Raw genomic sequence first — 9,413 nt, 5'->3', positions numbered from 1 at the left:
TTCTAGTCTCAAGGAGTTTTAAACGTCCAATCTGAAGTTTCTGGTCAAATTTCCAACCAAACTAATTTAAAAACAGCCATGGTTATTATGGCTATTCTTATGCATATTATCAGGCCTACTGTCTATTATGCATATAATAGACCTATTGTGCAAACAAATTGATCTTAATGTGATTACCTTTGGGAAAAAAAACTGGGGTGATTATAAACAGAAAAATGTTTCAGAAAAAAAAAAAAATACAGTACACTTACTAATGATTGTAGCCCTGTTCATTGCTTTTGGGGTTTTTTGTTGTTGTTTTGTAGCTGTACATGGACAGCATGCCTTTATTTTATTTATTTTTATGTGGTGCTGAGGATCAAACCCAGTGCCACAAGCATGCTAGGCAAGAGCTCTGCCAGTGAGCTAAAAGCCCTAGCCCGGCTTTTAAGTTTTTATGATTAGCATAAACTGCACTTGTTTCTGGATTCATCTAGTTTTCTATAATATCTGGCTATAACTCTCCAATTAAGAACAAAAACTGCTCAGTTCCTTAAGCCCTATAAACTGAAGCTGGACAACTCAATGTAAATTTCAAGAGATTAGTCTCGTGCCTTTTGTGCAGGCCATTTCAGGTAAGCTGAACTGGCACTGGGTGAAGACACCTGAAGCTACACTTTGAACCCCCAAGTGCCTAGTGGGCCATATCTAAAATGCCTGATCACAGCCAGGGATATTAAACTACACACCAGATGAGAAAATGACTTCACACTGTGAGCAACTTCTCCGGAGCTGATGGAACAAAAATCCCTACCATAAGACTCTGACCCCACCCTCTTAATTTTTCTTTGCTGATGCTTACCTCTCTAGCTTTGCAGTATGCCAAGAATTTCCCAATAAGTAATTTCTGTGGGTGACCTGATGGAGTGTTGGATCTGTTACGTCAAACCCAGATCTTTATAGTCGTAAGAGATCCTTTAGTCCACCTCTCGTATGGACCAGGTTAAGTTTAGTGACATCCATAATGCAACCACCTGTTCAAAACTATACTATGGTCTTATAATTTTATAGGGTTAGCATGCCCTGCTTTAATTTATCCCATTCCTCTTTTTTTTTTCTTTTCTAATTGGTGCTTGGGATAGAAGCATAGGCAGGCATCTTACCACTAAGCTACACCCCCAGCCCTAACCCACTGCTGGGATGCTAGATGATAGTACCTAGCTGAACAGGGAAGGGATCAGTTGCTGACACTTCTCATTCCATATAGATAAATACATTGGGTATTGCAAAAATGAATGAACAGACTCTACTTCATTAAAACAGATTTCTCATCTGTCTCTGATCTATTCAATGTAGCTGGTTTGGTTTATGGAGACTGGCTAAGGAGCATAATTCCAAACTCTTGATATGATTCTCTAGTCATAATAGTAGTCATCCTGGTTGTAGCTTCCCAAAGAGTTTTATCTGCATACAGTCATCTGATGAATTTCAATGGTCTCTTTTGGGCTAGAATGGTGAAAACAAAAGAAATGTCTGACTATGAGAACCCTATAACCTATGAGGATGTACTGAGATCAGAAGCTCAAAATAATGGTGACTTAAACAGCAAGAATACCCTAAAGGTTTGGTACACTCTCACCTAAGGGAGAGCCTGACCAAAGGAGGGCAAACAACTTTGAAATGACCAGTCCACCTTTTGTTCTTTGTTTTTGCTTTCTTCACAGGCTTTTTCTGTCCATGTAACCAACTCTGTTTATGGAAACATTCTATTTTATGGAATGAATTATTGCCTAATTTGAAATCAAAATAAAGCCAATTAAGATTATTGAAAAAAAGTAAACTAGAAAAAACACTATGGTGGGTGGTGGGAAATTGCTCAGGAGAGAAGCTGGAGATTGGGAGGCTAGTGAGAAGGCAAAGTCCAAGTGAAAAAACCATGATATGCTAAGGCAGGATAGAGAAGGCAAAGTCGGTAGTAGATTCTAGAATCATTTTAGAGCTGGGAAAGACCAAAGTTAATGAGAAACTGAGGAAAAGATGAGGCCATGATGTACTCCTGGGTAGCAAATGGGTCACAATTACTTGGCACTTTAGCTAGCAAAGAGTACTCCTGGGTACTAGCACATCCAACCCTCTCCAGCAGCCCTACTTGGCCATTCACATCACCATTTTAATTAAGGAAACTAAGGCCCAGATGAATCAGTATTAAGACACCCTAGACAATGTTCCCTGGGAGGGATAAGTGAAGAAGAGTGAATCAGACCCTTTCTAGTGAGCAGAAGGGCCAGGATACTGTGATGAGAAAACACAAACCATCCCATCTTATAGTAGGTTTGGATCCAATCTCTTTATTATCAGGGTCCCCCCCTCCTTGTACCACCCACCCCTCCAAAACTATAGAAAAACCCCAAGCCTGGGCTTGTCCTAGGGAGAGAAGGCAGAGTGTAGGGAACCCCCTGTGCTCTGCCACCTAGCCTGGGCAGTGCAGACAGGGAAGGTGCATGGGGAATGGGTAGACTGGTAACTCCACCTGCAGAGGATGTGACACTGGCTGGGATGTGGGGGCGGGGGGAGAAGTGCCTGCTGCCAGCTTTCCTCTGGCACCCACTACAGGTTGGCATCCATGGGTGGGTGCCCAGCTTGAGGTCTGGGACAGTGATGCCCTTCTGCTGGTGGCCGCTGCTCCTGTCAGGCTGAGAAAGAGACAAAGAAGACACCAAGGCTGAGAGGAAGGGACCCTAGTACTCTTGATCACAGGGGTAGGGAAAACCAACAGGTGGAATGATATCTGCAGACCAAGAGATACCTGCACTTTGGTTCTGACCTCATTTAATTTTCTGGCCATATAGTTATATGGGCAAGTCCTACCCCATCTCTGTGCTTCCATTTCCTTACCTAACCTGTGAAATAGCTTCACAAGGCAAAATTTAGCCTCCTTTTAAACAAGTTATGGAATTCCAAGAAGAAAGGCTGCACATGAGGCCTTTTCTAAGCTTAACTGTTCTGGAAGTCCTTGTGGTAGAAGTATCCTAAAACATGAATGTGTTATCTATCAAGACACCTCCCTGGGAGCATTAGAGTTTGAGGTCTCCCTTTACCCTAAGCCTGTCTTATTCTGAACATGGCCCCTTAAGAAATGTGTCAGATAGCTGGATGTGACCTAGTTTTCCTGTAGGGTAAGGCAGAGCAGGGCAGTGGACAGTGGTCAGCGAGCAGGCTTTAAAGTTACATCCACTGGGTTCCAAGCTAAGATACATCAATTACTATCTTGGGATCTTATAAGATATGTTGTTATCTCCCTGCACCCTTCAGTAAGTTTCCGCATCTCAACCCTGCAGGGCCAAAGATGTAATCAGACAAAGTAGGTGCACCTACTGTCCCACAGGGCATTCCCCCACACACAACAAGATCAAGCCTAAGCCCCTAAATCTAGCACATAGGATGCTTCACAGTCATCACCCTATGATGATGAACAGTGTTCTTTCCCTACCATGCAGAACTGAACTGCAACATGAGAGAGTCCCTTGGCTTCATCACACTCCAAGGACTGTCACAGTGCTGCACCTCTGCTAAGGCTATTCCCTTGGAGTGGAATGCTTCTCCCTTAATCAGGAGCAGGCTCAGCTACACATTGTTTTTTCCTTTATCTAGACTTCCCACCATTGTCATCCTGCTCATACTTGGTGGCAATTAATCTAGTCTGTATCTTCCTCCACCAGACTAGAAGTTCCTCAAGGGTGGAGACAGGCAACATGGCTCAGAGTGTGCTGAGGGAACCCTTGCTGAATGGGTGTGGCTATGCATGACATCCTGCTTCCTCAACCTGCCAAGCTCCCACCATAGACTGGTATGGCAAGATGCTGGATGTGAAGGGGCTTTCATTCCTCAACATAGTACTATCCTTCTAGGCCAGCTCCAGGGAAAAGGCATGCCCTCCACTTCACTGTTCCCCTCCCTCTCCCACCTACACGGTCCCCATACCTGCTTACTGCAAGGCCCCATCCTCCACATCTGTGTCCTGGCTGTGCTCCTGATAGGGAGAAGGCAAGCAGAGACCACATATTACTGACTGCAAGATCTGAGTTCTGCCCTGATTCTACCTATTCCGAAGGTCCTGGGGCCCAGAGCACATTTGGAGAATAGTCAGAAAGGAGGAGGGGCAGCCAAGGGGAATGACTATGGAACCAGCCAATAAGGCTGATGATCCTGGAAGGACAATATGAGAGCCCCCCTCAGCAAAAAAAAAAAAACCAGTCATGGGAGCTATAGAAGTGGCAGGGGGCAACTTCTCTGCATAGAAAGACCTTGGACTAGAGCGAGCCGAGAGCTTTGAAGACTGGTGGGACCTCATCTTTGAAGGCATCTAAATTTTCATTAGGACCCTTAAGGAGACTACTAAGCCCAAGAAAATAATATGAAGTAACAGGCTAGGTTCAAAGAAAAACAAGTCAGGCATGAGGAGGAGCTCTTGACTGTTATGGTCACGAGCCATCTGTCCTCATGCAAGAGCCCAGCAGTGATAAAAAGAAGCTCCAGACCCAGTGAGTAAGTTTGGCCTCCAAGCAGGGCGCGGTGGCACACACCTGAAATCCAAGCTGGTTGGGAGGCCGAGGCAAGAGGATTATGGATTCATGGCAAGCCCCAGCAAGAGCAAGTTGCTAAGCAACTCAGTAGAGACCCTGTCTCTAAATAAAATACAAAATAGGGCTGGGGGTGTGGCTCAACGGTCAAGTGCCCCTGAGTTCAATTCCTAATACAAAAAAAAAAAAAGTTTGGGCTCCAAGCCTGGCTTTTACTCCTTATTAACTCCAAGGCCCTGAGGAAGTTACCTGACCCCTCTGAGCCACAGTTTCCTCAAAGGTAAAACAGGGGAACAGTAATACTTTGTACAGTACAGAACTATTGTTAAGAGTAATCAAGTTAGAAAGTATGGACTATAGGGTGTGGTGCTTAATGGGCAATCATTAAGTTAATGAGCAAAAAGTATATAGCAGGTATCTTATATTCTCTGAGTCTGATCTACCCTCCCACTCAATGTAAGATCCTTGTCAATGGCTCCCTAGCCTGAATATTTCCAGTGTAGATAGGAACTAACTCCCTTATGAGACAGCCTGTTTTATGCTCAAGCAGCAAAGGCTTATGGAAAATCTTCATGTGGAACTGATACCCACCTCCCTGTGGCTTCCCCAAGCAACCCCAGTAATGCTCTCTCTCTCTGGAATTCTGAAGGCCATGTATGTGCCCCTTGAGCCAAATTCTCCCTTTCTCTAACCCACAAGGAGAATGGGGGCCAGAACAAGCTATAGGCTTAGCTGAAATGTCTCTCTGTCCTCAGAGGAACTTAGGACTGACAGTTGAAACAGATAATTGCCTCTGGCTCAATTCTTTCCTCCTCCCCTAAGGACTAGAACCTCCTGGGAAGAAGAGGAGGGTCAACCAGCTCAGAGGTTCCCCATCCCTATTGCCCTTCTGCCACCAGGAGTGCAAATTCAGTCCCAGCCCCTCCCAGCCATGCCCCTGTCCAAGACCTCACCAATTCTTCCTCGCTATGTGTCAGCAGGCCCTCCTCGTCGCCATCATCTCGAGTCTGGGTTTCTCCCTGGGGCGTGCCTGCCTCAGAAACTGCATCCTCTTGGGGGGCTGGTGGCCGGCTGCTGTTGCCACTATTGCCACTGCTACTGCCACTGCCACCACTGCCGCCACCACCACCGCCGCCGCCGCCGCCGCCGCCGCCACCACCACTACCACCACCACCACCACCACCGCCGCCGCTGCTGCTGCTGCTGTCATTCTTCTTCTTGCCATCTTGGGGGTTAAGGGTAGAGGAAGAAGGACTAACATTCAGCCTGCAAGAAATGCCTCTGCATAGTAGGTCCAGGTGGACTGGGACCTGCAGGGGTCTGGGAAAGGAGGCCACCCCAGCCTCTCCTCCCTCCACCCCCCAGGTGCACTATATTCCTCATGCTTTGTCCTGTGCACCTGGTCACTGAGCTGGGTGAGAAACCTCAGAGGCTGACCTGGGTTGGCCTTTTGCTCCTCAGCAATTTGCTCCAAGCGGCCCAAAAGGGCATCGATGTTGGACTTGATCTGCGTCAGCTCTGTCTTGATGGTCTGCAGCTCACTGCTCTTCACTAGGAGTGGAAGGTGGACAGGGCTGTCACCTGGGGGCTTGACCCTAACAAAACCCCAGCCCCATTCTATCAGCTAGGAAGGTAATTCCCTTTTTGGTTCTTTTCCTGCCCAGGAAAAAGGCCTCTTCCTGAGGCTGACTACAGGCTATCCCTAGAGTGACCAGCCCATATTTCTCATCCTGGCTGTCTTCCCCTCAGACCTCTTAATTTGAAAGGGACTGGGGATGAGCAGGAATGCAAGTCTGTGGTATGCTCCTGTGCACCTGAGCAAAAACATGTCCCCTTGTTGTGTTAGAGGATGGAGCCTGTCTTTCAAGGTGTGAAAGCAGAGTCTTTTGCTATCAGATTTCCTGGGTGCCTGATTACAGTAAATATCAAGAGTGAATGCGAAATATTAAGCCTGTGTACACCTGTCCTTGTTTTTACTAGCAGAAAAAACACCATCTCCTCACTGAGATCCACGCCACAGCACTAGACTCTCTGTGCCCAACCCAAGCCCCCTTCTTAATTGTTAACTTTTACTCTGAGAAATGCATGAAAATACTCACTTTGTTGTGTTAGAGCAGCAGAACTGTGGGAGATTTGTTCCTTTATCTATTTTCCAATGTAAAAAAATGTGATTCTATTATTTTGCTAATGATAAATATATAAAATATCTAGGAAGAAAATTTAGTTACTCACACTTGATCTTGGCTGAGCCAGTGGTGATGGCTGTAGAACGAGCAAAGAGCTTGACAGGTATGGTAGTTTTGACACGACGGACCAAAGGTACTGTGACCCGGGGTCGCTTCACAGGGACTGCCCTGGGTACTGGCACAGGTGACAGGCGGCCACGGTAGTCAAAAAGCCTGTGAGGGCAAACAGGAAAGAGGCTGCAGCATATAGCCTGAGACTATCAGGAGTGGCTGGTGACAGTCTGGGAGGCCTGTGCTACGCACCTCTACTGCTCCCAACAAGCCCTGGGGTAAAGAGAAGGGCTTTCTGGTCCTTGACATTTGCTGGGATCCTCACTGTAACTACCTGTCCTGCCAGCCAGGCCAAGTTAGAGTGAAGCAGCAGAAGATGAAAATGTTCATATCCCACCCCAAAAAGGAAAAAACAGCTCCAGCCTTCCCTAGAGTACTCTTGACACCCAGATCTCCCCTACTACATGACCTGGCTTCTCCTCAGTCAACTGCCACCCCAACCTCTAGTCAAAGCTTACAAATCTCAAAGCAGCACAAATCCCCAGTGGGGACAGAAAGGCATGGAAGTGAGGGCTTGAGAGCTTTCCTGAGCCTCAGTTTTTCCACCTGCCTAGAGGGGAAGGCTATACAAATTTGGTGTCTATCCAAGTCTGCTGTGAGGGTACAGGATAAAGAGAATCTGGTTAAAAACACATATTAGAAAGTATTATAGGCAAAAGTCAGGATAGGAGTCCCCCAGCTCAAAACTCAGAAATGAGGCTAGACTCATAAGTTCTTTTCTGTTTCTGGGCCTCTATAATATATTTCTTGCTCCATTTCAGAGATAGGGAGACCAGGGGCTCAACAGCATATCAAACATGGATAGTTCAATCAGATGCTAGGGCCCTAGACTGTGCTGTTCCCACAAGCACCATCATCTGGCCCTTTCTAGGAGGGCTTCTTTTCCTGCCCCACCAGGCAGAAACAGTAGGATGGGTAGGAGTCTTTCCTACTACATCTACTAACACTGTTCTGTAGTAAACCATAGCCTTGGTACTATTTTCCTAAAGACAGCCATGATACTTGCCATCATTGGGCAATTCAATATCCCATTCCTTAGCACTCCTTTGTTTAGGGAATATCGTCTCTGGGGATAGTAATGGCTGGAAATGAAGAATCTATGGAAATGGACCCACTTCTGAACCCTGCATGTCTACCCCCAAGGGGAGGGGGCGGCTCTGGTCTTGGTCAGCATCACTGAACCACAGAATCCCCAAACTAGAAGGACCCTAAGAGATCACTTGGCACAGCTCATTTCACAGACTGGGAAGATTTGCCTCAAATCCCATAATCCATTCAGTGGCAGAGCTGGAATTAGCACCCAAGTCTTCTGACTTATAGGTTACGGCACTTTACAACACCACAGTGTAACCTGAAATCACTCACAGATGGAAAAAAACAAGGCTCAGAAGGGTTGTGTTCTTCCTGGGCTGCCTGAGGTCGGCAAATTGGAGACAGGGAGGGAAGCAAGGAGGAAAAGAGATTGGGCTACACTTTACCATAACTTCTATTCAAATGTGGCTGGTGCCACTGAAGTGGGAGCCCACAGCTTCAAAGCTGGAGTCTGGGTAGGCTTGGAGTAAAAGGTGGGCCACAGGGGACTAAATTTCAGACCTCCAGAAGGGTCCTATCCTCTTGGCTATAAATATAAGACCAAAAGACTCAGACTAAGCTCTGGATTTCCTTCTGGCTGGTTAGGCACCTCATAGAGGTAGAAACTAAAAAGCAAATTACAAGGGCTACAACTCCCTGCAACTGGCCTGTACAATGTTTGTATTCCAACTAGTTATATTTTTATGTCCCTTGGTTTTACAGTCCCTTCAAGTCACACTGCAGGACTAGGAGGAGGAAAAGCAATCAGTGTGACCCAGTGTGGTGTGACGGTGGGAGCTCTGGCCTGGGCACCTGAAGAACTGGACCCTAGTCCCAGTTCTACCACTGATTTGTGGAGTAACTTTGGGCAAATGCCTGTCCACACTTCTGGACTTTGGCTCCCAACTGAAGGACTGAGTGGGGCTGTACCAGCAATCTCTCAGGACCCTTCCAGCTTGGTTTTATGCCTGGGCACGCCCCTCCCCTGCTCACCTGTCGTAGAAGTCGTCCCGGTAGTAATCATAGCCAAAGCTGTAGCCACTGGGGAAACAAAGGGGAGAGGGCCAGAACTTAGGAATGGCCACTCAGCCTACTCTTCACAGGCCCTCATCTCCAAATGTCTCCCAAGCTCTAGGTTCAGCATTCCATCTCTATCAGCATCTACTCCCTCTGTGGAAAGAGGGACCCACCCCATCCAGATAGACAGAGTGCCCCACCTGTATATGGCAGATGCTGCTCTCTTTAGCCCTTTGGGTCTATTGGGCTTAGGTTCTCCAGCCATGTTGATGTCTGTGAAAAAGGAGAAGGCAAGGTCAAAATATTGGCTTAATAGCAGTGTATCCATACATGTACATACACAGGTATTCATGTGGTTATATGATGTTTACAATGTACTGAGGCATCTAACAAAAGTCTTCACATATTTAGTCCTCAAACTAGGTGCATATTAGATGCATATTCGTATCATATGAATATGCCTGTTTAC

General features: G+C 46.6%; 1 protein-coding gene across 4 annotated transcripts in view; it reads right to left on the bottom strand.

The window, feature by feature from the left end:
- Positions 1-2,307: 2,307 nt before the first annotated feature.
- Raly (RALY heterogeneous nuclear ribonucleoprotein) overlaps positions 2,308-9,413 on the bottom strand; it is a 78,797-nt gene continuing 71,691 nt past the window's right edge. For 3 of the 4 annotated variants that reach the window (XM_046433675.2, XM_058575578.1, XM_046433674.2), the window contains 7 exons: positions 9,145-9,217; positions 8,921-8,968; positions 6,792-6,958; positions 5,997-6,110; positions 5,513-5,784; positions 3,961-4,009; positions 2,308-2,672 (listed from right to left, as the gene is read on the bottom strand). In XM_046433675.2, coding sequence (XP_046289631.1) covers positions 3,965-4,009; positions 5,513-5,784; positions 5,997-6,110; positions 6,792-6,958; positions 8,921-8,968; positions 9,145-9,217 — 719 coding nt within the window. In that variant the 3' untranslated portion in view covers positions 2,308-2,672; positions 3,961-3,964. The remainder of the gene's footprint in view (positions 2,673-3,960; positions 4,010-5,512; positions 5,785-5,996; positions 6,111-6,791; positions 6,959-8,920; positions 8,969-9,144; positions 9,218-9,413) is intronic. The other variant, XM_046433677.2, reaches the window with a different exon arrangement.

This window comes from Marmota monax, unplaced genomic scaffold (assembly GCF_021218885.2).
Source record: "Marmota monax isolate L192 unplaced genomic scaffold, Marmota_monax_Labrador192_F-V1.1 WCK01_AAM20220418_F8-fsc00014, whole genome shotgun sequence".
Lineage (NCBI taxonomy): Eukaryota > Metazoa > Chordata > Mammalia > Rodentia > Sciuridae > Marmota > Marmota monax.
This window is presented reverse-complemented; position numbering and strand designations above follow the sequence as displayed.